Source organism: Engystomops pustulosus, chromosome 5 (assembly GCF_040894005.1).
Source record: "Engystomops pustulosus chromosome 5, aEngPut4.maternal, whole genome shotgun sequence".
Lineage (NCBI taxonomy): Eukaryota > Metazoa > Chordata > Amphibia > Anura > Leptodactylidae > Engystomops > Engystomops pustulosus.
In genome coordinates this window covers 21,461,670-21,489,627 of record NC_092415.1, presented here as the reverse complement: position 1 = coordinate 21,489,627, position 27,958 = coordinate 21,461,670, and the positions used below count along the sequence as shown (strand labels likewise).

Below are 27,958 nucleotides of genomic sequence, written 5' to 3'. Positions count from 1 at the left end.
AGCCACATCGGAACTTATGATAAACTTTTGGGTTTGGGTTCCTTTATCAGTAACTAAAACTTTTATAACAACTTCAATATTTGAAAACATTCCTACTTGGCAGCATTTGCACTTGACTAATACTTTTGCACGATACAATACTTGAGGCCTAAAAAAATACTGAGGCCTAAAACCAAATGCATCAAGTAATAGAAGCCAGTATAAAACTAAGCTCTTATTCTTGTTATTGTCCTTATTACTAGTATTATGTATCTGTATTTTTAGCCATATTATTTAACTTTCCCTTTATTTCTGCACTCATCCTGTAAAACATCTAATATTTTCCTGTTTTTTTTCATCGGCACGGTTAGCCGTCTGCGCAGAGTCAATATGTAAGCTCTGTCTAATTAATAACAGGTAATCTTTGCTTGATGTTGACACCCCGTTCACCCGGATAATGTTACTGTATGCAAAAATAACAGCTGTAATGGAAAACATTAGAGTTTGGTTAATTTCATGTTTTTTTCCCTGATAACATTTCATTATCGACAAATAACGGTAAAGACTTCTCAGCTGTACTCCGGAGATATCTGGGCATTTTAATCAGATGAATATATTTAGCATATTTTAATTAGTTTATTTCTTATGTATCTCCAGAGCATTGGCACCTCGGTTCTGAAGTGTATTCTGTAGGTAAAGATTCTCACGGTCTAATTGCAGAACTTTGGGTATTATGTCTTCCTAAGCCTCAGTTGTTAAGTCGCTTTGTTATTTTGCCGGTCAGTTTATGAATTTAAATGTAAGTCTGAGTATTGAAAATATAAGACTTATAAAAGGAATGTAAAGCAAAGTAAATAAATGTTGTCGAAGGATAGAGGATTGTAGATGAAGTCAGTTTGTACATCAAAGACCGATTAAAGGGGTTTACCTACCTAAAATAATAACATTCATAAACTAGTTCTTCAATATCAGATTGGTGGGGATCTGACACCCACCACCCCCAAAGATCAGTTCTTTAACCACTGTTGGTCACCGCAGTTACACAGAGAATAAAAACTAATGCTTCATTTTACCAAGGGATAAACTGTGGTGACTTGGTTCAGCCACTACACATATAGCGGCACTGTCTACTTTTTATTACATTCTCTAAATATCAGCTGTTGCGTACAAGTTGTGAGATGTTGTATATCACCAAGATAATAGGTATAACACCTTACATTCGTCTATGGGAGAGGGAGTGTTGTGGGCATGCTCTGTTACATGTGCAGAAGTCACTACGCAAAGGGGAGATGCTGTGACCATCCCTGGTCAAATTGGATTGCTGAAACTATGCAAAACAGGAAATATCAGGCTTTTTGAAGAATATAGTGTTCACTATGAAAACTGAATTAATGAACTAGTTTTCACTGTAAGTAATATTATGTATGATACAATTTAAAAAACCTAAATTTAAATGTAAATCTAATTAAAAAGTTAAATCTAAATTACTAAACCTAAATGAAATACAATTAAGTAATATTTTTTACCTCTTATCACTTAGCTCTAATGCTGTTAAGGTGAGCCCTCGTCATACAGATGTGGGGTTTCCTGCAGATTGCAGTAAACACCTGCCACTAACACCTGTGTTTGGCGCTAGCACTGATTGCGGGTGTTAACAATTTGATAAAATGTATTAAAACACAATAAAACCTATATAAATTTTGTATTCACGTAATCTAACTGAACCAAAGAAAACTAAAGCCATAAAAACTGAGCCCAAAACTGAGCATGCAAATGCGTTTTTTTGGTAATTTTGCCACATTTTGCAAGGAAAAATAAATACCTTAACTGAAAAGTACAATTTGTTATTTACTTACACGGCGCTGTACACAGAAAAATTTAAGAGTTATAGATTTTTGGAGGTCGGGAGTGAAAAAAGAACGGAGAAAGGATGCAATGTGAAGGGGTTAAATTAAAAAAAACCTTGGTATAAAAAAAGTTCATTTTTGATGTTATTCTTGTTTTTTCCATGACACTTAAAGAAAAATATCAATAGGCAATTCCTATTAAATATGAATTTATCTATTTCATTTTCAACATTTGGGTGAATGATACAATTTAGAGACTTATCCCCTTTAATTATTTTCCAAAGAGTAATCTTTCTAAGAAGAAAGGAATTGAGGGATGTTCCGAATCTGTAGGTTAATGTTCTATGTTGCTAGAAAATGATTTTTCTAATGAATTAAACTCTGTTCCTTGAAGAACTTCTACTTCTTACCAGATTCACAAGTTATATTTTTTTCAGCTACTCAATAGCCCAAAAATAAAGATATTTGGAATTGTTCAAATGAGCAATTGAGCAAATGTTGATTTGCAAAGAACTCAAGAAATAATGGACAACAATCTTTGGGCAATATCCTTGACCACAAAATCTAAAAGTTTTATATTTCTTTTTAATTTTCTGATGAGAAGCGAAAATGTAAAACAGGATCAACAGATCAAGTTCCGTCTGTGTCTTAAAATTCATAATATGTGAACTTTCAGAAGTTGACATTTATTTGCATATTTGCTCTAGTGAAGAAGGGGAGAGCACTGGGTCTTTTTAAGGTCCTATCCTAACGTGAAATACTATATTTTACATAAATATTAATTATTCAGTGTACCATAGACTTCTACATATCAGAGGTGGCTCTGTGCATTTTTTGTATATTTATTCTCCCATGAGTTTCACGTCCTTTCAGCTTCAAAGAACATTCTCCCGACCAGACATTTTCTTTTCATCTAATATTTTTTTTTAGCTCAAATCATCTGCCTCGGTCTTAGTTCAACATTTTATGCTTATGGAAAAATAGGGTCTAACTTTTTTGGAATACAAAATTTAGGTGATGTCTACAGAGACCACTGGGCTCTTCAATGTCTCTTTGTCTACCCAGGAGTATCGAATGTTATCTACAATGATGGGTTTCTTGTAAGTGAGTCGAAACAGTATTTTATAATTGTAGATCCAGACAAAAATTTTCTTTGTCCCGGTGACAATTGGAGTTTCAAAATATTTTGTTGTAATGGGAACGAGGATTATCTATAAATCTTCATTACAGACACCTTACAGCTGGTTGTTGCAGCCTGGAACTATAGTAAAGCATCCAGAGATCTTCACCAGAGGTGAACTAGGGGTCATCACTTTATGTAGGGGACCGTCTATATACCCAAATCAGAGCCATAAAATTTTTAAATTGGGAACACTTATGTATAAATTAATATAGGCTAAGATACTGTGATAGAATGCTAAAATATTCTTATACAGGCGGTCCCCTACTTAAGAACACTCGACTTACATATGACCCCTAGTTACAAACGGACCTCTGGATATTGGCAATTTATTGTACTTTAATCCTAGGCTACAATAAACAGCTGTAACAGTTATCACAGGTGTCTGTAATGAAGCTTTATTGTTAATCCTGATTCTTATGACAACCCAACATTTTTAAAATCCAATTGTCACAGAGACCAAAAAAATTCTGGCTCTGATTACAATGATAAAATATACAGTTCCGACTTACATACAAATTCAACTTAAGAACAAACCTACAGACCCTATCTTGTATATAACCCGGGGACTGCCTGTACTGCTACTCAACTTTTTCTACGCAAGCCTCACTGCAAAGGTATTCTGATGCCATGACTCGACCAGAGAAAATTTTTAGTAAATATCAATGGCATCTTCGATGTGGGAAGCTTTCCTTCCAAATTGGAACCAGTTGTTACTGTTCATTTTTTTGTGACATTCTTTCTAGTTGGATAAGAATTGCTCTCAGTAAATGTTTTTTATGATGTGGGAAATTGATTCTTATTAGATTATATTGCATACATTCTGTTCCGTGTTCTTTTTTATTGGTGCATCTTTATTACATATACTAACTTTACTTTCCCAATGTTCACGCATCAACTTTAGTGTTCAAGTCTGTGTATTTTTTTCATTATATTGTTGTTTATGGTATATATTGCAATTCTCTCTATCCCTCTCTCACATGGCATCATTGAGGGTGGACGGTTTGAAAACTATTGTTATGACATCCTCTAGTCTCTCATAGACCCCCATGAATTTCAAAGAGTGATCTGAAGATCTAAATTAGACCTTGTGATATAAGAAATTAACTTTGTGATTGAGCTTATCCAAACGAAAAAAGAAAATGTGTCATTTGGAGCACAAGGTAAAAGCTTTAAACACATTTGTAATTTTTTTTCCAGCTTCCCAGTACATTGTATGGAATAATAAATTGGATTGTTAGGAAGTCCTAACTGTTACCTAAAAACCAAGCCCTCATAAAACTCTTCAACAGAAAAAGAAAAAATTATGGCATTTAAAAGAAGGAGAACAAAAAAAATCTCAAAAACAGGAAGGGCTAACAAATATTTATTATTATGTATATGATATTTTTAGTAATAACTATCGACATAGTCTTTATAGATGTAGATGGCCACCATATTAATTTTTCCAATTTGAAGCTTTTAAATGATAAATTAAATGCCAAAATGCAACAATTTTTGTCTTTCACTTAATCAAGTCAGAGACCTGCAGTAGATGAAACTTACATGGAGGTGGTATAGCTTGAGCTATAGTGCTCAAACTCTTGGTCATATATACTTTTAAATATACTTGAAGATTTACTGTAGTCAGATCATGTCAGCAAGCTATCTGTGAGATTTTCATCTTTTGAATAGTAACTCAAATTTCAAAGGATGGATGCAGTGCTAGATTTTCTCATATAACTTTGTTCCTGTGCTCTGTCACAGTCTGTGTCATATGTCCTATCAAAGTCTTCTTCCTGTATCTGACCAAAGCTGCAGTCACTGACTGACCTTCTGGTGAGTAAGAAAACTCTCATGTGTAGTGTAATTAACGGAGGTTAATAGGTCTAGACTGTCTTCCAAATGTGGACCAGTAGCACCTGGGTGGAGCAGTTTCATCAAATATGATTAGAATCTCAGATTTTTTTTTTCATTGGGGATTGGGCCCCATCATTTTTATTTTTTTTTTATATTTACATTTGACTTTAACCTAAATTTAACCTTCATGACTTGGTTATTAAACCCTATGGGCCTATTATATTCTAAGTGTATTTCCTTCAGCCAAATAAGTTAATAGTTATGTATAAGATGTGCTGCAGGGTGGCAAATAGAAATGAGCAGACATGACATTTAGGTTTGGTGTTCTCCACTTGGCAGCTCTTTCTTACCATGTTTCTGGATGGCCTGCAGAACAGCCAATCAGGCAGTTGTATGCCCATAGAAACAAGGCATGGCTGTGATTGGCCATGTGTGTCCACCAAGTGTTGCAGACAAAAAATCGTGAAAACGATCCTAGGTAAAATGGCACTCTACACTGAAGATTAAAGGGCTTAACACCTGCAATCAGATCTAGGATTGATTGCGGGTGTTATAGGTGGGTGTTCCCTTTAGGGTTTTGATACCCAAACTTTTGTTCAAAGTTCGGCTGAACTTGGCGAACCCAAACCTTAACAGTCTGCTCATCACTAATTTTTACTGATATGCTAATATTCTTTTTAAAAAACAAAAAAATACTAAAGTCCCTTTGATTTTAATGAGAGTCACTGCTAAAACCATGACAAGAGTACAAACATTGATTGGTGCAGTTGAATTTCACTAAACAATCCATGTCCATCCATGGCCAAAGACTTCAGAACAAATAATATTTTTTAGGTTTTCCAGCAGAGTAGTTTTTGCTCAGTGAAAATACTCTGTAGTCAGTTACCCTCAGGACCTTACTGAATTCCCAAATATCAGGATCACATCCCATCATCAATCAATGTTGTAAGCCTATGAGCATGAATTTTAAATGGAGATAAAAGAATATTCATCTTGATTACTAGAAAATCCAAATTGTTGTCAGGATGATAATGAAAAATATAACAAAAAGGGCAACCTGCAGACTTGTATCCAGGCACGGATACTCTGCCCGCTTTCATTAGTCTGAAAAAAAACCAAGATTGATGTGTTGCATTGTCATTAGCATTAGGAGGCAATATATCACTGCCTTAGAACAGCATTATCAACTCCTTCAGAAGCTTTCCTTAAATGCGGAGAGACTGCAGGAATATGTCGAACAATACAACTTAACCCTGTAAAGATTACAGCTGTAATGTCTTGTGCCATGCATAATTGATCACATCAGTGGGAGACCGGGTGGATATAAAATCAGTGACATTAAAATGTTTAAATAATTACCAGCAATGGCTGGGCGGGATGATTGATGACTGATATCTGTAAGTAAAATAATCTCAAGACACCCGAGACTCGGCGCAATTTAATATAGGCTCCTCTATACTTCATTTAAAATCCAGATCAGGCTCAATCTCATCCTAACTGCATATATTATCTACGGATTGATAAATAATTGGATTTGAGGCTCTTGTTTCATTTCATTATACAAAGCAGTACATCATATATTGAATGATTTCATTCCTGCCTTTCTTGCGGTAGGGAAAAAAGATTGAGTGGTGGGGATGCTGAGGAATATTTGGCCATACTGATAAAACTGAGATATTTTCAATGCTACAGAGGTCAACCATAAAGGTTAAAAAGATTTTGGTGGGGTATGAAATTAACGCCTAGGCTAACTTCATTGTGTCACACAGATAAAGTTAAAAGCTAAAATATTATCCCTTCATTTTTTGAGTTCTTACATTGTGTAAACTACAAAATACCAGTGAAGGAAAAAGCCAACAAAGACGGGACCAATACCAAATGGGCCTGATGGCTCTTTAAAATCAAAACACAAAAGAACATGTACTCGACTAATTTAGCGATAAAACATAAGATATAAAATGCTTGCCCTTCCTCAGATAAAGATGTATGTTATGCCTTATCTGAAGAAGGGTGAGATGCCCGAAATGCATCATGTTATGTTTTATCACTAAATTAGTCAAGTTCCTGCTCTCATGGGCATTAAGTGGACTTCAAGAGGCAGCAGCAGCATATTGTATTTGTCCCAGCTTTTTGCCTTTTTCCTTGATTGGATTTTCATTCCACTGCTCTGATGGTGTGATACATCAGGCAAGCATCTGTATTTAATATATGCAAATACCCAAGAGGGTAACCAGGTGAGCCGACGATTACTGTTCTTTTGAAGGCCCTAGGTAAAAATTACCAGAGTTAACCTCAATTTTACATAGTCGAACAAGTTGAACTTTTCCCGACACACCTGCCATCACTGATAGTGTCCTCTATTTTCCTCCATCATCTGGATTTTATTGCTATGGATTATCTTTATTACGTGTTTTATATTAAAATTTGTTTATTTATACATTTTTATGAGCACAATATGTCATCACTGCCGTGACTGATAGTGTCCACTATTTTCCTCCATCATCTGATTTTTATTTGCTATGGATTATCTTCCTATGTGTTCTGTATTTAAATTCAGTTTATTTAATTAAAAAACTTTAATTAATTATTTTTATTAGCACAGTATGTATGACCCATAGAGTTAACTGGTGCCTAATTCGTTAACCAAGTTGCTGAGTTAATGAGTGTGTCAAGCTCTACTGTGTCTTTATGCAATTGTGTAGTCAAAAAAGTCAAAGTTTGAGTCATGGGCAGGAACAGGATGTTTTACACAAAAAACAAATACTCATTGTCTATGGACCTCATTTCATTCCTGCAGTATTTTGAGCAGCTATACTTTTATTTTTGTTTAAATTTGTTGAGGTGCTCTTCAGTTCCTCATGTCAAGCTTTAATTTTCAGCTACGCCGGCAAAATTACAGTCTCTTTTCATTCTGCCATTTTCCATATATGAGCCGAGTGATGCCTCCTGCTCTTGTGGGAACCCCTAGGAACCTGTGGGCTATACTAGTCAGTTCTCCACCTATTTCCTTTACATGTGAACTACTATGCAGACTAATAGTGTCCTCTATTTTCCTGCGACTGCGCAGGTGCGAGGAGCACCAGGACAAGTTAAGCATAAAGGTTTTTTATTTTTGTAGCGGCAGACGGGACTTGCTAAATTTCAATTTGAGGCACCAAAACCAGCAGTCCATAAGGATCTGTCGGTGTTTTAGTGTTCCAAATCTCCATGATAGATCCTCTTTAAACACCTGTTGAGATATCACACGTGGTGCCATCCTCCTACCATTTTTCTCTTTGCAGCCAAGTTGACAAATTGAGTGGGGCAGGGTAAATATTGGTAGATATTGCCCCTTGATGTCAAGTGCTTAACATTTGTTTATGATACTAAAACAATTTTTATAGATATAATATTTACATAAGCTCCTCAGATTTTTGTTTCCTTCACACTATCATTTTTACATATTGCTTCTTTAAAATCTGTTAACAGACTGAGAAGAACATCTTGGGTAATGAGTTATGACACATTCTGAAATAAATTTCCTTTTCCTTAATATTGCATGTTGTAATTGTGACAACCGCAAAATAATAAACGTGTGAGTTTAATCTATAATCAGGGACATTATATAAGGAAGACTTACTAGACTGACATCTTAGTAAGGACTTTAGGAGGTTTTTCATGAAAGGACCTGTCTACGGAGTCTTCAAATGAACAGGGATTGATATTTCACAGCACATAACATCTTGTTTAATTTCTAACCGTATAGTTAACATTGTTTAATATGAAACATGGAACATCAAATGTTGCAAGATAAAAAGTAGGTAATTTGGGGTCAGTTATAGGTTGACATTCAGTAAAAGTCAATGGAAAAAAGACAGACTATTGGCCAAATTTATCATCTTAACCCACTTTTGTGAAGTGTTTTGGACTTATATTGATGACTTAAGTATATCCAATGTGTTATTGTGGCCTAGAGAGTTTGACGGATGTGATATAATTTTGTCACACAAGTTTTAAATGTCTAGATTGGATTCCCAACTTTTTGTTTTAAAAATTGGCACAAATTGGCAAATGGAAGGATTTGGCAGCATTTTGAAGGCAGAAAATTGACGTATATGCAATCCCTCAAATGTTTAGTGTGAGCTTCAGTGGAAATATTTCTGGCAAGTTTTCTCTTAGTATAAAACCTTACTTGTTAGGTTTATTATTTGAATAAACTTTAATTGTTATCAACAGTTTATGGGTCAATGAATGTGCTTCAGCAAACCTGTTATTTTTACTTACCGACACATGTTGGTAAAGTGTTGTTCCACTGAGCCAATGCATTTGGAACAGAGTCACATTTAATCGAAACTGAACCATGAAGGATGTATCCTGGGTTGCACTCAAAGAAAACCACAGATCCAACACCAAACTCATTCCCAATTCTTTTCCCAAATCGCGGTTCTGGTACAGAGCTACATTGTGTGGCACTCGTCCTTGGGACCGCTAGGAATAAAAAAATTTCAGTTACAATTTATAACATAACACCCATGAGAGAAATATTATATGAAAAATGTGTAAAACATTTCTGTAAAAAGACTTGACGCTTCTTCAAAGTAAGTAACACCTTACGAAACATGGCAATGGTATCTAAGCGCGGCTTCTATAACTACACTAAAAATTTCACACTAAAAGCTTCAAATATTTTTTTTTAAAAGGTTACTTGTTTCCATTAATTAAGAAATAGAAAAACCTTTCCTAAAACAAATAATTTCCAAATGTTTTTTTAGCTGTTAGACATAAAAGGAAATATTATAATATTATATATAGTACATTTTTATGTTTAGAGTGGTGAAATATGTTCTACAAGCAAAATATAAATATTCTGATCTTTTCTTAAAAATAAAAATCAAACTAAAGAAAATTCCCTTCTTTTTTATTTTTTTTCCCTATTACACAATAGAACATAAAAAAATCAACATGTTAGATTTGATTAATATTTATTTTAATGTCAAAGTCAAGTTTAATCTTCTTCGGAAATCTTCATGCAAATTTGCTCGTAAGACTTGCAAATTTATTTTGCACTCACTCTTGCCAGACAATCCCTATAACTTCTTTATGGCCTGAATTATCTATCTCATGTCTATATATCCTCTATCTATCTATCTATCTATCTATCTATCTATCTATCTATCTATCTATCTATCTATCTATCTATCTATCTGTCTATCTGTCTATCTGTCTCTCTCTCTCTCTATCTCTCTATCTCTCTATCTCTCTATCTCTCTATCTGTCCATCCATCTGTCCATCCATCTGTCCTCTATGTGGAGGATTTATCAAGGCTTGTACCGGTGCTCTCTCTCTAATTCTTTCTGCAACCCAAATAGGCACAGAAGGGCTCTCAGTAGACCTTGCTGGGCCACAAAGTTGGGACACTCCTAGTAAATGCACTAGCTTTAGCTTTATCAGGTTGTAGCACAATTCTGGAAAGATCTGATGTAGATTTATCTCCATGCGTACCTCTTGAGATATCTGGTGTAGGCAAAGGAGTAGGGTTAATATCTAGCATTTGATAAATCCCATTCCTATGTTTATATAAACCTTTGTTTTATCTTTACCGAATAAAAACCTTTTGTATGTCTACAATTTTTTTTAAGCTCTGTTAATTTTTTGAATAGTATTGTTCAATACAGAATTAATACAATAGTTTTATTTATTTAAAAAAAAATTGCTGAAATACTTTAACATTCAAACGCTTCTTACTACTGCATGATGGCCTTTGCCACATATACATTTTTGAAATTTGTCAAAATTACCTCTCTTTCTCACAATTATTGCAATTTCCACATGAGCTGTTTGAACAGAAGTTAAATTACAGCTTTCACATGATCTATCAAGTCATTTTGGTACAACATTTTGCAGTAATACACCAAAATAATCTGTAACGCAGACTTTACACAAAAAATAAGCAACAACAAAAGAGCATTCTTGGTGTTATAAAGTAGATTTACATAACATATATATTTTTTTTACTTAATTTATTTTATTTTTCATCTTGTCTTGTATTTAGTGTACAGTTAGACGTTGCAGTCCAAAAAATGCAACAACTCAAAAGGGCTTATGATAAATTTGATGCATCGTTAGACAGTAGTTAATTAGGTTGTTCACCACTATTCTACGCAAAAATGTTGGTGAAAGTTTTGTGAGATCTTGTCCATTTTAGATCATTTCTGATTATATTTTCTCCCTTAAGTTATTTTTTGTGGTCAAATGAAGCACAAAACATTGTGTAATACACCGTAAATATGGTTTAAAATACATTTCATTTTTTTGGAATAAATTGAGATAAAACTTTCACATTTTACTTAGTAGTGAATCTTCACATTTTTTTAAAATTTCCCAGTATATTCCTGGTAAACAGATTTGTAATACGCAGCCCAATGGAATATGACATGTTTTATTTCTGATTAATTTAAGATACAGAGTATCAAACATTATACAGAACCATAACACACATATATTATTATAATCACAAGAAGTAAAGTATTTAACTTTGAAACTATAAGATATTCTTAAAAGAACATATTAGAAGAGCCAAATGTTATTTTATTCTGATCCAGTACCAAAATTCGACATACAAACCAACCAAGTTTTTTTAAAAAAATTATATTTTCTAAGTGTTCTAAATAGTTATGAGTAGACCCAAACTTCTTTAATAGAAATTCAGGACTGGGCTTAGGTTCAGCGCAAATCCCCCCCACCCCTACCCAATCTAAACATACGTGATCAGTGCTGGCATTTATTGTGATCATTAACTCTTTAAATGGTGCTGGCTAAAACACCAATGGAATTTAAATGGCTGTTTCCTGTGTAGGCACTAGCATGATGTCATCAGGCTCAATTATACTCCCCAAAATGACGCCAAGCAATGTGCCACTGGCCCCTATCACTGGTATCCCTGGTGGGTTTCCAGATTCAGCAGCCGAACATGGACCCAAACAAGGTTTTAAAGTTTGGGTTCGACACAACACAAATTTTGATGGTCCGATCTACATTACTTATGAAAATGTCATGACTTTGAATCTTAAGATTCCCAAATTTTTCTTCTCCATAATCTGTTTAGAAAGAATTGCCTCACCTTTAAGCACAAAATATAAATGGACAACCTCATGAAATTTGTAGGTTCTAGTGACTGGAAGAAAAATCAGCTAAGTTACAGTGGATGTCGAGAACTTATACAATAAAAATAATTATATTCCAAAAGCAAATCTTGTTGGTGGACCTGAAAACTTTGAAGAAACTTACAAAACGTTGACCAATGTAAGTGCTCATTTTGAGCACACTGTCCATATAGTGACTTCTTAATTAGATCCTGACTAGATGATACAATGACACAATACATGGAGCATGTATTGTTTAAAAGGTTTCTGCATACCTTGATAGACAAAGTGAAATCCTTTCGATGTTACTGGTCCAGTTGTTGTAAATTTAATAATAATCTGGTTACCAGAGCTTAGTGGAAGTGATTCGCCTACTCAAATAAAACACAATTTATTAACAAGTCAACAAGTTAAACTTCTGTATTACTAATTTTTTTTAATGTAGATTTGGACTTTATTTCTTGTGTGTGGCTACTAAATATTACTCGTATAATCAAATGAATGTCAGGTATTATTGCAAATCTTTAACAAACATTGATCTTTTTTTTTTTAAGAGAAACTGTCACTTAAAAAGTTTTTTTAATCCAATATTAGATTATGTATGACCGAGAACTTGGCATCTGGATGTAAAATTGTATATTTTTACTTGTTCGTGACAGATTCTCAATACATTTTTAAAGAACAATTTGACATTATAAAAGGGCTCACCAAAAAAATCAATAATTATTGTTTAAGATGTATAAATATAATTTCCCACAATCTAACAATTATCCATTTTTTTCTCTAAAACTAGACATATCTAATAGCCTCCCATAGACATCAGATAATCAGAAAGAACCAGTTGTAGCAGTCTAATGAGTATGGCTTGGCTTCAGAGTTGAGAACAATAATAACAATCATATTTTTCTTTGAAAGCATTAAAATTAGAGATGAGTGAATCAATTTGGAAGTGGAATAGTATCAAAATTTTATGAAAAATAAGATCCTGTATGAATCGGAATCGGTCTACTCTAGTTGGGTTGCAAGACCAGGAGGTCGTGAAAGCCATGACCAACCTCCTGGAGCTCCTTCCAGCATTGATTAATGCTTTACCCTATCCATGGATGGATTTATATCAAGACCAGGAGACTCTCTAAAAGTAGCCCAACTCCTGGAGCCCTGATGCATCCTGGGAGAACTTGGCCCTGCTGGTAGGAGTAAACCAAAGCTGTAGTTCCCAGAAAGCATCCACCAGGCAGAAAGTTTCCTGGATGTCTGTGAGTAGGAGGCCATGGTCCCTCCAAGCTAAGTCTAAGTTTCAGGAGGGTGACTATTTTTTGAAAACCTACCGGCCCTGGCAGAAATTCTGGACAAGAGCCAAGACCATGTCGAAAAAAATCTCCCGCTTTAGACTAATTAGTTTCCAACCTGAAAAGCATGCATCTCAGTAAATTTAACATTTTGATGCATTCACTCATCTATAATTAAGAGTTTTTCAATTTTTCTGATCCTTTCCTCAGACAAAATAGCACAATGGTGAATCTTTATCAGTATTTTTTCTCAAATTCACCTGTTCTGGTTGTTTTAAAGGTTTTTTTTATTTGAAATCACTGGGATAAAACAACCCCCCCCCCCTAAAAAAAGGTTGTTCTTTTATAGGTGGATTCAGCACAGAGACTAAGGCACTAAGGCAATTTCCTATTATTTTACTTATTTATCATAACTCAGGGACCAGGAATTAAATAGTAAAACATACTCTCACTGGATTTGTCAATGCAATAAAACTATAGAAAGGGGAAGCCCTGCACTAAAAGAACCATACTAGCTTTATGCTTGTTCACATGAAGTCCCCTGATGTTTTCGAAAATACATATTATTAAATACATTACTAAGATAGCAATAGTTACGATGTATATCTGGTGTTGAAAAACTATTACAACAATATTTTTTTTTTATCTTAAGTTCAGACTAATTGCTGAGAAATCACCATTGTGCTTATCTATATCAGGATAGGATATACAAATACAGCTTAAAGGGATTCCCAACCATTTAACTATTAAATAAAGAACCCTCAAAATAGTGTAAAATATTAAAAAAGTAAAATTTACCTTGCCCTTTGCAATGCTAATTTTGATGCTACTCCACAGAAATGTGACTGTTGAGCCAAACACTAATTGTAATAAAAAATGTGTGACCATTTATTGGCTGAGCTGTTCCATTTCAGTGTCTTGAGGATCCAGAGAATACAGAAGTAAGCCTGGGATTCTGTATGCTTTGGAACAGTAGTGTGATTGGTAAGGTAAATATTCATTTTTTAATTTTACTTTATTTTGGGAGTTTTTTGTTTAAGTAGTAAGACTGTCCCTTTAAAAAAATCTGTGGCAACAAATAATTTTGTATATTTAAAGTGTATCTTTCACTTTAATAATATGTAATATTGTGTCTTGGGAAGTGTGTTTCTTTTGAAATATTAAATTTTTGTAATATTTTTTAATTTTTGTGAAGAAACATGCTGTAAAGTTGCCCATATTAATGGTGATAGTGACTATTCATAACTAACCTATATAGTGTATGTCTATAGGTTGGATATGGGTTGAAACTCTAAGGGTCAGAACCTCCTTAGCTCCTGCCTCAGCTCTCCTTTGGCTCTATTAAGCATTTAAATGAGTAACTAAACCTTTAAAACTATTTTTCTGTTTAAAATTAAATAGAACTGTTAATAATAGGAACATTTAGTCATGTTCTTCAATAAGGAAAGCAGCTTTTCTGCCTGGTTCTGCTCTTTCTCCTACAATGAGCAGTAAATCTGAAAGTCTTCAAAGCTCTGCACCTTAGGCATATAAGAAGACTAAAGATCAACTCTTTCCATACTTAGGAAAACATCTCCATAATAATTAATTTCTCAAAGCAGAGTAGACTATCTGAGTGTGAAGAGTTAAGCCATTAAACACTTTATCAGGTTCCTTTATCTGTCAGCTGTCGGTAAAGAACAATGATTTATACAGACTACTTCAATAAGGAAGAAAGAAAGGGGAAAAAAAAGGGCAAATGAACATCTTCTTTTTTTCCCAAAGGAAATCTACCATCAAAATCCATCGTTATAAACCAGGGAAACTTACTCATATATCCAGGTACAGTCACTTTGATAATCTTCTTATATGAGCCAGAAGTGCTTTCCTAGTTCCTCTTTGCTCTGGCTTTATAAACTGTTGTTAGACTGTGTTGCAGCGTGTCTCAGTCTCTCCCTTTCCACTGCACTTTCTGTAATCCCAGCAGCAGTGAGCATACTGTCGGAGGCAGGGCATATTCCTTCCTACAAACAGTCTGTGTAGCTACAGCACAGAGAAGGCTAGGATAGCCGTTCTGTCTCCTAACATAATTTTAAAAGTTGATTTTAGAAGGAAGGAGGCCATGGATAACAAATATAAGAAGATTTCCAAAGTCATTGTGCCTGTTTCTATGAATAAGTGTCCCAATTTGTCATGCTTGATTTTGATGGTAGATTTTCTGTAAAGTATATTACAAAGTTTACTATTCACTCATAACATGTTCTTGAAAGTTTAGTTACGTTTAACCCTATTCTAACCTTCTTGTTCTTTCTTTGCCTATAATTTTCGCATACTCTCCACTCTCTCTCCGCTTGTGTTTCTCCTTATGTAGCTAAAGGTGAGAGTAAGAGATAAATGTAGGGAGGAATGGTCTTCTGTTAGCAGACAGTGAGAATCAAAGAATAGGCACATAATAAAACATTCAGTAGGGATTTGGGAGAGGTGAAGAAGGGGCTATAAGGAGGTTTTAACTCTTAGAACATTAACCCTTATTCAGCCTAGGTAGACATATATTATACAGGATGAATACAGGGAGTCACTTTAAAGGGCTTTTCCCATTTTGGCAAATGAAAGTTATTGTCTGTATAATGAAAAGTTATACAATTTTCCAATATACTTCCTGTATCAATTCCTCACTGTTTTCTAGATTTCTGCTTGCTGTCCTTCTATAGAAAGCTTAATTGTTTTCTTCCAGTGGACAGGAATCTGACCATGGTTACACAGGTGCACGGCTCGTTAGTATCATGGAGAATAAGCAGAGCTGTGTGATATAACGAGCTCTGCACCTGTGTGACCATGGTCAGATTTCTGTCCATTGTAAATAAACAATGAAGATTTCTATAGAAGGGCAGCAAGCAGAGATCTAGTCAACTGTGAGGAATGGATTCAGAAAGTATATTGGAAAATTGGACAACTTTTCATTATGCAAACAATAACTTTTATTTGCTGAAATGGGAACACCCCTATAACTGTTGGGGACTTTTTCTTCACAAAATAAATTGAATTTCCTTTTTTTAACTGATCATTTTTCTTTAGTTATAGAAAAGAACAGATATTAGAAAAAAAAAGTCACAGACTCCCCTAACACAATATTAGAAATTATTTGAAACTCTTACTCCTATTTTTAAAAATAAAGGAAAGAAGGTTTTTGTAAATGACCCATTGGTATCTCTATAAAATGTACCTGAATGAGATCCTGAGAGGGAAGATAAGAGAGGCGACTGTTGGGTTGCTCCGTCATATACCTCAACTACGTCATGGAGAGACGTCTGGAAAAACACAAACTGGCCAAATACCACTATAGAGCAATAACCAGTAGCAGAGAAAGAAAAGGGAGAGAAAAGAGAAAAAATCATGCTCCAAGTTCATGATCTTTAAGATGTTTCAAATAATTTGTGACAAAGAATACAAAAAAATATGTAACATTACATGTTATTAGAGGAGGCATTGAAAATGCCAAGAATGTAATGTAATGGAAAAAATCTATAAATTAAAAGAACGATATATAGATTACAATAATAATTTACCAACAGCAAACATAATGCATAAAACAAAGTGAAAACACGTTTGCTGATTCTGAGATACGGTTTTGTGGAGGAGCAACACTGAGTAATGAAAATGGGTGTTTGGAGTCAATGAATCAAATATTGGAAGTCGAAAATTCAGGGTTTCAAAATAGCATGTGCAGTAAATGGAGCAAATTGACACCATAGTACATTGGGAATTATAAATATCTGCTCCACTTTTTGGACACTTGCCCCACAAATATTATGTGTTCGATAATCACTAGAATTGCTTGTGAAGAAAATCTCTTAAATCAAATGAACCCAGACACATTTTTTCCCTGTTGTGCAAGAGAACAAATATTTTTCAAGATAAAAACATACAGTCCCAGTTTCTCTTCTCTGTTTATGATTATTATACAAAACTTAACAACCAGGCCCATGTGTATAGACGAAATCATTAATACAACCATCATGAATTTATAGCAATTTTCTTTTCTTTTTATTCTATTTCCATTTTACAATTTTTGGTAATTTTTTTCCCGTCAAATTTAAAATGATACATAAGATCCTATGGGTCATTCTTTATTTTCTTAAAATGATAATATTATACATATATAAAAAATGTGGAATGCATGGTTACAACACATACATATTTGAGATATTAAAGGGGTTCTCTGAGAGTTATGAAAAAAACTAAAGGTGGCCAGAGGGGGCTGCTTAAAAAAATAAAGATCTACTTACCTTCCGACGCCCTCCAGGTATCCTGCGCTGCTGTCCCTGCCATGTAAACAAAAATGGCCGCCAGAGCAGCGCTGGACTCAGCTTCCGGCCGGCTGTGGCCGGCCACGACTACCCGTCCCTAGTCACAGCACTGTGTATGTGGGCCGGATGGTTGCTGGGTCCGGCTGGAAGCTGAGTCCGGAGGGCGCCGGAAGGTAAGTAGATCTTTATTTTTTAAGCAGCCCCCTCCGGACACCTTTAGTTTTTTTTCATAACTCTCGGACAACCCCTTTAACTGCTTGAAAACAGAAAACGAGATGAGTCTTCTACATTCACCGGCCAATAAGGCATTTAGACAATCTTTACAGTCATGCAGTATATGTTTTAGTACAATAAAAGATTTGTTACTCAGGTAGGATATATATTAAAACCCATAACATGGAATGTTTTAGATTTATTCATAATCTTAAAAAGATAATAATAATATTTTTATTATTATAAAATCCATAAATATAGGCTTCCCATTCTTTTTTTCTATTCAAATAACAATGGTACAAAATTGTAAATGCAATTATAAAACAAAAGTATATAAAAGGAAACAACAAACATAAACAAAATATTCTTCTAAGATCATTCTGTATGTAATGTGCTTTACATAAAACAAAGAGAAGAGGGTAATCAGAATTTTAACTTTTAGGGCAGATTCACATTGGTGTATGTATTGCGCGCCCATTGAGCATCCATTGCATTTTGACTCTGTTTTATTGGTTTAAAATTGGTTTGAAAAGCCCCACCAGTTAAAAAAACTGACTTGTCATCAGTTTTTTTTGCAGACCCATAGGGGCAGATTTATCAAGCTGTCTGAAATTCAGAATATTCCTAGTTGCCCATGGCCACCAATTACAGCTCAACTTTCATTTTACCAGTGCTCATGAATATTTTAAAGGGGAGCTGTGATTGGTTGCCATGAGCAACTAAGAATATCCTGACTTTCAGACTGTTTGATAAATGTGCCCCGTAGACTTTAGTTGCCTTCTGTGATCCGTATCAGTAAAAAACAACAGAAAGTTTTAAAGAAAATTTTTCACAGACAACAAATACTTGAAAAGAATGTGAAATGTCGAAATACCCTTTGAAAACAATGGCTTAATAAAGCATCTGTGGAAAACACTAAAGCACCTGTAAAAAAAAACAAACAATGCCAACGTGAAAGTGCACTTAGTGTGTCCATACATAAGGAATGTCTAATAATGAATCTCATTTTATGACATGTGGGTTGGTCCCAGTGTAGATCCATAGTTCCCACTATACTTTGACAGCAAATCCATGACAGAAGTCCTAAGACCGTTTCGCACAGCCAAGTTTAATCCATGAATCTCATGTGCATGTGATGGACAGATTTACTGATTGGGTTCGGCAAGATCGAACGTGGCTGTTTGGAAGGGCCTTGAGGTTCATCCTCTGATTGACAGTTGAGACACAAAGACCCTGAAAGGTATATTGGTTGGGTATATCCAAACTTTATAATACAATGGAATAATGATATAGAACCATATAATGTTCCCTATAACAGCACCAAAAATTTTATTGACTGAACTCTTAGCCCTTTACTGAGATTCTGTTTTATGGACAATAATAGCACATATAGAAATAAAAAAAAAATTGTTGAGTCTAAAGCATCTGTTTAAGTAGGAAAACGATAATGAAACATACAGTAATACCATTAGGAGCCAGTGCAGAACATTATCATCTTGGACTCCGCTCTACAGTATGCCGGAGTAATTGGTGCCCCCAATATGTTGTACGCTATGGTTGTTTTTGCTTTTGCGCGTGTCAGCCTGGGTCAATAATTGTAATTGCTAATTTACTCCACCTGCTGATTCTCTTCTGGAAACAATTTAGGAGATTATTATCCATCCATGTTCAAACCTTTTGCTTCTCGATGCAGTGTTTTAGCAAATCCAATTATTATCAGTTTGTGCAGCAGTCCAAGTGCGTTACAATAATCTTGAGATAAGCAGATGTATATTTTTGTATTGTTCGTCTTGTTTTTGATGATTCTGCCTCTCCTTATTTCAACAATATTGCTATTTTCATAGGTCTTTATAGTCTTTGTTTTATGATGTTGTTATGATTGCCGTAAACTTTTTATTTTTCTTGTATTTTTTAAATGATTGTTTTTGAAAAAAAAAGGATTTATTAGTATTTATTACATGTTAGAAAACAATTTAAACAATTCATACTCACCCGACCTAGTGATCTCCTGAGACTCCTACTCTGACAATGTTCTGGCCTCCTCCGGTTCCGTACCTATCCAATATCTGTACTTATTCAATATTCTGACATCACAGGTGCTTATCAATGGCCATAACAGTGTCTCGCTAAAGACCGGCGATAATAGTCACACAGCAATTTCAACATTTCATCACAGGAAGTGAAGAGACTAGCAGAGCTATGTGTATCATTGGAACAATGGAAGAACAGTGTAGTATTAATTTTATGACATTTTAAGAATTTTTTTATTAAATGGTTGACCCCTTTAAGCATTCAATTTTAGTATGCACTAATGATTATCTTTGATCTTTATTTATTTTTACCTGATATATGTGGTGGTTGATATATGGTGAGGCAGTTTTATGCCAGATACTGCCTGGCACAGATTTGAGCTCCAGGTAGTTCCTAATGGAGACCAAAGCTAGTGCAGTGGAGTGGGCACAACTACCTGCACACCCCTCCACATCTACTTGACGTGAAATTGGCCTAACAGGGGAAATAGTCACAGTTCCAATCCATGCACCAGGTGGCACATGACGTTTTTTTCACTGTCACCCCCTTTTTATTGGTACATGGCAATAAATGCAATACTTTTTTAATGAATTATTGCCCATGGTCATTATTACATGGATCTTGCAACCAATACCTTTAAAAGCAAAATATATTTTGGTTAGGACCAATTTTAACAGATTGCTCATAGACTATAGTTTATGAAGCTGCATTTAAATCTGACGGAAATTGATTATGAAAATCAGAAGAAAATCTACATTTTTCAGAGCCGAAAAAGCATTCACGTGTAGGACACCTAGGTTCTTCTACTAACCTTCAAGGGCTATCTGATAACAGAGGCATCCTATTTATAGTTGAATACAAAAAGATGTAGTACCTTATATACTCGAGTATAAGCCTAGTTTTTCAGCACAAAATTTGTGCTCAAAAACCCTAACTCGGCTTATACTCGAGTCAACTAAAAACATAAAGACAAAACTCACCTTTCTGACGTCACCCGTAGGTCCTCTTCTGTCTGAGACAGTCTGAGACAGAAGAGGACCTATGGGGGACGTCGGAAAGATGAGTACAGTGTTATTTTTTTTCCTTCTACAGGGGCTGGGCAGGCTGTATGCTACAGGGGTTGGGTAGGCTGTATGCTACAGGGGCTGGCAGACTATATACTGGGAGGCTGTAACCAATGCATTTCCCACCCTCGGCTTATACTCGAGTCAATAGGTTTTCCCAGTTTTTTGTGTTGAAATTAGGGGTCTCGGCTTATACTCGGATCGGCTTATACTCGAGTATATACGGTAACTAAAATTTATCAAAAAATATCTAAGGTTACTTTACAGGAAAATAATCAGTCATAAAAAATATTTTTTGCTTTGGGGCCACAAGAAATTATGTTCTCCACTATATTTTTCCCTTGAATCACTGAAAACTAACCCCTAGGGAAAGTAAGTGCTATGCATCAAACAACTGAAATCATTAGCATTGTTTCTAGGATTGGTATAGTAAATATTGTGGGGTGAATTTATTAAAAGTTGTTTTTTGAAACAAACTTAACCCCCTTCCTCCTGCACTGGTGCTCTGTAGCCGGGTCTACTAGGAAGATATGGAAAATATGTCTACCAAGTCAGATTAGTTTAGAAAAGCTCTCATCTGGCCGATATTTCAGCCATATTCCCTGCTGGTTTTCAGATAAAGAGTCAAGTAAATATTTTGGGGGAGGAGCGTTTACACCCCTGTCTGCCTTCTGACCAACTCTTCTGCAAAACTGGTGGAAACGGGGCTTGTAACATGCCTTTCCGAGGAGACATTGTAGATCTCCACCTGTATTTGAATTTTTGTATTTGAATATTTTAGCAATAAATACTAAAATACTAAATCACTAAAACTTTATTTAGACATTTTTTAAGAGTGGTGTCAAAACAATTTGCCACTTTCTCCCATAAGGAAGCGTTGAATTAAATTCACAAGTTATGTAAATCCTGTGACAGATAAATACATACAGGAAACAAAATACATAAATAAACATTATACATATTTAAAGGTTTAACACGGACAGAGTTAAACTTTTTCCCCTCGCTTATTCTTCTACAAGCTTGGAAACATAACTAATTTCAAGGTGAACAACTCATTGGGGAAGCTCAGATTCCTATTTTCAATATTTGTCAGGTTCCTAAGGGCTCACTTACTGCCACGGCGCGTCTAAAATATGAAGATTTATTCGGACCAATCAGTAGGTGACCTTGTCACTAAAGATTTGATCAAGATATGCATATAAAATGTTATCCAAGATGGAGTACAGTATAAAATATGAGACATTTATGCATTCGTGGCTGAAGCCCTTTAATGGGTCCATGATCATAGATTAGTAGAGACTTAAAGTCATAAGCAAAAACTGATATACATATTGGGAAGTATTTTAACTTTATACCAAGAAGAGACTCGGTAATGTTAGAAGGATATTATGTATCTATGAAAAGGATCTAGATGTAACTGAATAAATGAACACGACTTTATACTATACAGTATATGTATGGTAACATAATATATATATGGTTACATATAACAATTGTAGTTTACCTGCAAATAAGTATAGTTCTAATTTTACCACAAAAAAGTGGATAATTATTTTGACTCGAGTTAAAACCCAGAGTGGGAAATTGGTCACAGACTCCCCCAGTAAAGAGCTAGCCACTTCCCTGCCCCAGTATATAGCCAGCCCCTGCCCACAATATATAGCTAGCCAGCCCCCTAGTTTATAGTCAGCCCCCTTTCTCCCAGTATATAGATAGCCAGCCCCCTAACCCTAGAATGTAGCCTGTCAGAACCCTGACCCCAGTAAATAGCCAGCCCCCTGGCCCCAGTATATAGCCTGCCAGCACCTGTCCCCAGTATGCCCAGGAAATAAAAATAATAAAGTTCCTGTGCACTGACAGTGACAGGTCAGCAGACAGCTGACATTATATTGTGTGTGGCCAGCGTGGAAGAACCTGTTGCGGCCTGTGCAAAGGAATCAAGAAGAAGACCTGCGGGGGAAGTCAGAAAGGTTAGTACTGAGTTTATTTTTTATACACCCTAGTATAAGTTGAGTGGGGCTTAAACTTGAATATATACATTATTTCTCCATTCCAAAGTGCTTTGACACATCTATTGACACATCTCTGGAAGCCGTCATGCACGCGTCCCCATCTCCTAGGGCCAGACTGCTGGAGTCAGCATTGCAAAGAGGAGAGGTAAGCACCGTGGCAGGGGTCCGGGGACATATAGGAGCACGGATGCTCCTGCGACCAGTGTCGTGGGTCTCAGGAGCATCTGTGACATGTGTCTTGCATGTCGCCATGCTGACTGTTTTTCTAAAAAAAATCGGGCCAAATTTATCAAAAAGGGTGCACCAGATTCATGAATTATGCCGCACATTCTTCAACTTAATTTTGATGTAACTTAACACTGGTGCACGGTCCGACTGTGCGCTGAGCGCCCCATTCACTGCAGAAAAAACTGATGCAGGGGCTTTAATAAATGTGGGCCATTATGCATATTCATCAATAAAAATTGATTTAAAAAAAAAATAATAAAACACCTATAAATTTAGTATTCCAGTGATTGTACCAACCCAATGAATAAAGTAGATGTGTCATTCGGAATGCACAATTGAAGATGTAAAAATTGTCAACATGAACATGGCTTAAATGTTTTTTTTCTACTATTTCATTGCATTCAGAATTTTTTCCAGCTTTCCAGTAAGAATATGAAATGCTATCACTAGGAAGTACCAATTTTTTTACACAGAAAACAAGCTTTTTTACAGCTCTGTAAATGGAAAAACATAACATTTATCGATTTTTAAAGACTGCAAAATGGAAACACAAACCAAAAAAGGAAAATGGCCCGGTACTTAAAGGGTTAAACAAAGATTTTTTTACCCATAACTTGCATTATTTTTTATCCTCACCCAGGCCTCTTTTGAACATGTATTACACCATATAATTTGGAAAAAAAAAAAGCAAAATGAAGGGCACATCCTTTATATCTCAATTTGTGTTTCAAGTTCACAAAAAGTTATTATAAAATAACTAAGAAAAAGCAATTTTCTTATTTAACATAATGCAAAGACCATCCTCCAATTCATAGTGTTCATCCATGGGGAACATATTAATAGATTTCTCATTACATCTTTTTTTTCTACATCCATAAAACTTTAAATTACAGAGGACATAAAAAATAATGAAACTTTTGAAAATCATAACTATAGTAAAATATGATCTAGAATAATCTGGTTTATATGATCTTTCTTTATAATAATAATATCTTACATTACCTTCCTGGGTAATAAATAATAAATTACTGATGAGAGCACAATGGCACACATAACATTACAATTACATGGAATATTTTTAAAACTTGTTTCAATTATTTTATAATATATGTAGGTGACCTTGTGTTTGGTAGTAAATTATTTATCTGTTTACCAGAATGCACCCACCTATTACTGACTCATGGACACCTTCTACTTTCACAGTCAATAATATTCCCATTGTCCACCTCCGGCTCATTAGTTCTCTTGGACAGAGGAATTCTGAATGTGTTTGTAATGATTTTTACAGTTCAGTTCACTAGTACGGCTTTATTTAATGGCCATGCACGTGTACACTGTAACTAATCCCTCAATCCACCTGCAAAACATCTGCCTTAGGCCTCATGCACATGAATGTCTGTACATAATGGGCATTAAAAATCCCTACTTACAGCCATTGGACATCAGGGTGTGGTGGCCACGTCGTAATCCGGGTAGGAACAGGACCTTCAAAAATAGGACCTGCCTCACCGGACTGTGCACATTAGAACTCAATGGGGCAGATTTACTTACCCGGTCCGTTCGCGATCCAGCGGCGCGTTCTCTGCACTGGATTCGGGTCCGGCCGGGATTCATCAAAGCAGTTCCTCCGACGTCCACCAGGTGGCGCTGCTGCGCTGAAGTCCGCTGGAATGCCTCGAAATACACCGGCCTATCCAGGATGAAGGTGAGTGAAATTTTCGCGACACAATTTTTTTTTTAAATGCGGCGGTTTTTCCGAATACGTCGGGTTATTGTTAGGCCACGTCCCCCGATTTCCGTCGCGTGCATACCGGCGCTGATGCGCCAAATTCCGATCGCGTGCGCCAAAAACCCGGGGCAATTCAGGTACAATCGGCGCAAATCGGAAATATTCGGGTAACACGTCGGGAAAACGCGAATCGGGCCCTTAGTAAATGACCCCCAATGGGTGCTGTGAGATTGCCCAAATTTGTGTAGAAGTCAAGTAGAAATGTTAACAGAAAAGTGTTGTAATAGAATTCCTTGGGCCCACCACACCAGAGATGATTTGTAAAGGCAAGAAGAAAGAAAAATGCCCAGTAGCAAGCGATTTACTTCAAAGTCAGCTGCCAGACCTTTGGAGACCATCAATGTGCCAGATCTTGGGCCCACAGCCATATGTTATAAAACGGTGATCTGAGGGACCAGCCTGTCTGTGAGATCAGGGAATTCTACAGTATAAAGACCTGCTTGATTTACCGCATACCCTGGGCCCCCCTTTCTTAGTCACATGACCCATTAGTTAACTACTCCAAGTCAGAACAAAGAACTTGAGTACTAAACTATTAGTGACAAATTGTCAACTGTTCTGGTCAAGAGGTCATCAGTGATAAAACATTTTTAAAGTGGGTCAATATGTTTTTTTATATATATTGTTTTTAGACTTAGAAATGTTTAAAATCGGCCTAATTTAAATGGAATTTTTATTTTAAAGGTTGTAAACTTTTAGACCACAAAAAAACAAATGAGGCAACATTTTCTTTGTTTGTTTGTTTGTTTCCGTTATGATTTTTGAATTTACATTGTTTTCTGAAAAATTGATGCTCAGATCATAAAAACTATAGAGAAAACCAGGACATTGCCATTCTCTGTTCTGGGCATTCAGAACAATTTTTTTGCAGAGAGAACCTTTGGAGTGAATCTATTATACTATATTCATGTAGTGTAATTTATCATTGAGCATTTATATGGATCGTTCTATAGTGATTTGTAGGGGTTTATAAATATTTCTAGGTCTCTGTAGACATTACATTCTAGTAGAAAGAATATAAATGTGCTCATTTCCTTTATAAGTGAAGTACCAGGGCCCCCCATCAGGGGAAAATTTACCAAAATTAATCTAAAGAATTGGTTGGGGCCCCATCGATCAGGGGGTCAGGCACAGTGGTTGGATGGAGTCAATTAGAGGGATTTATATTGTTATTCTCCATTTGAACCTCAAACAATCCTCTACCTGCAGTACAATGGTATAGTTTAAAGCTATGGCAGCCACCAGTTTAGTTATTTTAAAGTAATTGACTATTCAGAAATATACTAGCTGTAGCTCCTGGCATTGCCTGGGATAGTAAATAACTGCTCTTAGCTGTAAGAAAATAGAAAGGGTTAATAAAAAATATTTTATATGTATCTCTCTCTCTAACTATCTGTGTGTGTCTCTCTCTGCGACTGTCTCTGTGTGTGTCTCTCTCTAACAGTCTATGTGTGTGTCTCTCTCTGACAGTCTCTGTGTCTCTCTCTTTTACAGTCTCTGTATCTTCTCTGTCTGAATGTCTCTGTGTCTCTCTCTGTCTATATCTGTGCCTTTCTCTGACCGTCTCTGTGTCTCTATGACCGTCTCTGTAGCTCTCTGACAGTCTCTGTATCTCTCTGACAGTCTCTGTGTCTCTCTGACTGTCTAGCTAAAAACCTGGTCTATGAGGACGGCTGTGCAAAATTTGGTGTTTGTAAACGGAACAGTGCAGAACAGAGTCCTTTGGCGGGCATACATACACAAGCTTTTAAGTTTTTTGGTACACTCCTTTAAAGGTAACCTGTCGGGATATTTTTTTTACATCTGGAGCTTAGGGGAACCAAAAAAGTTCTGCTGAATTCTGGACATTGCCACAGATTAGAGGAAACTCAATGAAAAGCGCAAGAGATCTACTGATGTGGGTCCACGTGAGGGCTCTGCCTCATGGTCAGCGTGCCCTATATAGCCAATGTCTGTACACCTCTTGTCCAAACCCAAAATCTAAAGCATGCAATGTGAATAAGTCAACCCATGGCATCATTATAGTTTTCTGAAATTTTTCTCAAAAATTGTGGCAATGGGTAGAGTTGGGCTAAATATGGTGGCAACTCTAAACCCCAGTTGTGCACCGGAATGCAGAGCTCTTTGAGAAGTGGGCACCCTCTACACCTATAGATATACCTCTAGATGAAAGATGGTTTTGTTACTGCCATTGACAGAGTTAATTTCTATAAGACCAGTGATTCAGTCACAGGGTGTTGTGGTGGCACTATCCACGAGGGCAATGGATACCTTTATTGAAATAAGAAATATCACATATTATGGATAATCTTCGACTGCCAAGTTTGGAGTTTACCCCCCCCCCCTCTTTTATAGGCCAATTGGCATCGGCCTCAAAGGGTTTTGTGGTCTTCTACTTGTAGGATTATAGTTTAGATCTGTATAGATCTGTTTCTTTGCTAAACCAGATCTAGTAAAGATTATGATGATATTATAATTAGCATAAATAAAGAATTAGGTTGCACTCACCCAGTATATTTATTAACTTTATTATCAGAGTGAGTTAAAAGGCACGTGGCAGGCCACCTAACATGCCACAGAGACGGGCCATTTTGTGCAACACCCTCTTCCTCAAACCTGTGACCACGTTTTAGGCATCCAACTGCATGCCTTTTAACTCATTCTGCTAATAAAGTGAATAAATATACTTCGGTGAGTGAGACCTTCTTCTTCCTTATTTGTTTATGGCACTGGATTATTGAGTCCACTTGGGTAAGGAACCCTGAAGATCTTCTACTTATGATGTCTATCCTGCTCCATGTATCCGGTCCTGATGCAAGGAGCTGAAGGGTGAATGCTGTCACATGTCACATGCTATAATATTGTTGGTTTTCTGACTATTTTGATGGAATATTTTTGCCTGTAACGTGTTCAAAACTGCGAAAACAGAAAGGGAGGTAGCTGCTGGTGAGCTTTTTCTTGTTTGGGCTCTTATTAGATGACATCAGATTGGTTGATATACATGCTATCTAAACTAATCAGGTCCTTGCTCTAGTTATTGCCATACACCTTTAAGAATATCTTATTTCTTTTTCATACA

The 27,958-nt window shown here is 35.8% G+C and overlaps 1 protein-coding gene across 6 annotated transcripts in view; it reads right to left on the bottom strand.

Moving 5' to 3' along the window:
- CSMD3 (CUB and Sushi multiple domains 3) overlaps positions 1-27,958 on the bottom strand; it is an 804,446-nt gene that overhangs the window by 177,459 nt on the left and 599,029 nt on the right. For 4 of the 6 annotated variants that reach the window (XM_072151297.1, XM_072151298.1, XM_072151300.1 and 1 more), the window contains 3 exons: positions 16,459-16,572; positions 12,243-12,338; positions 9,109-9,312 (listed from right to left, as the gene is read on the bottom strand). In XM_072151297.1, the coding sequence (XP_072007398.1) occupies positions 9,109-9,312; positions 12,243-12,338; positions 16,459-16,572 (414 nt within the window). The remainder of the gene's footprint in view (positions 1-9,108; positions 9,313-12,242; positions 12,339-16,458; positions 16,573-27,958) is intronic. The other 2 variants (XM_072151299.1, XM_072151303.1) reach the window with 1 other exon arrangement.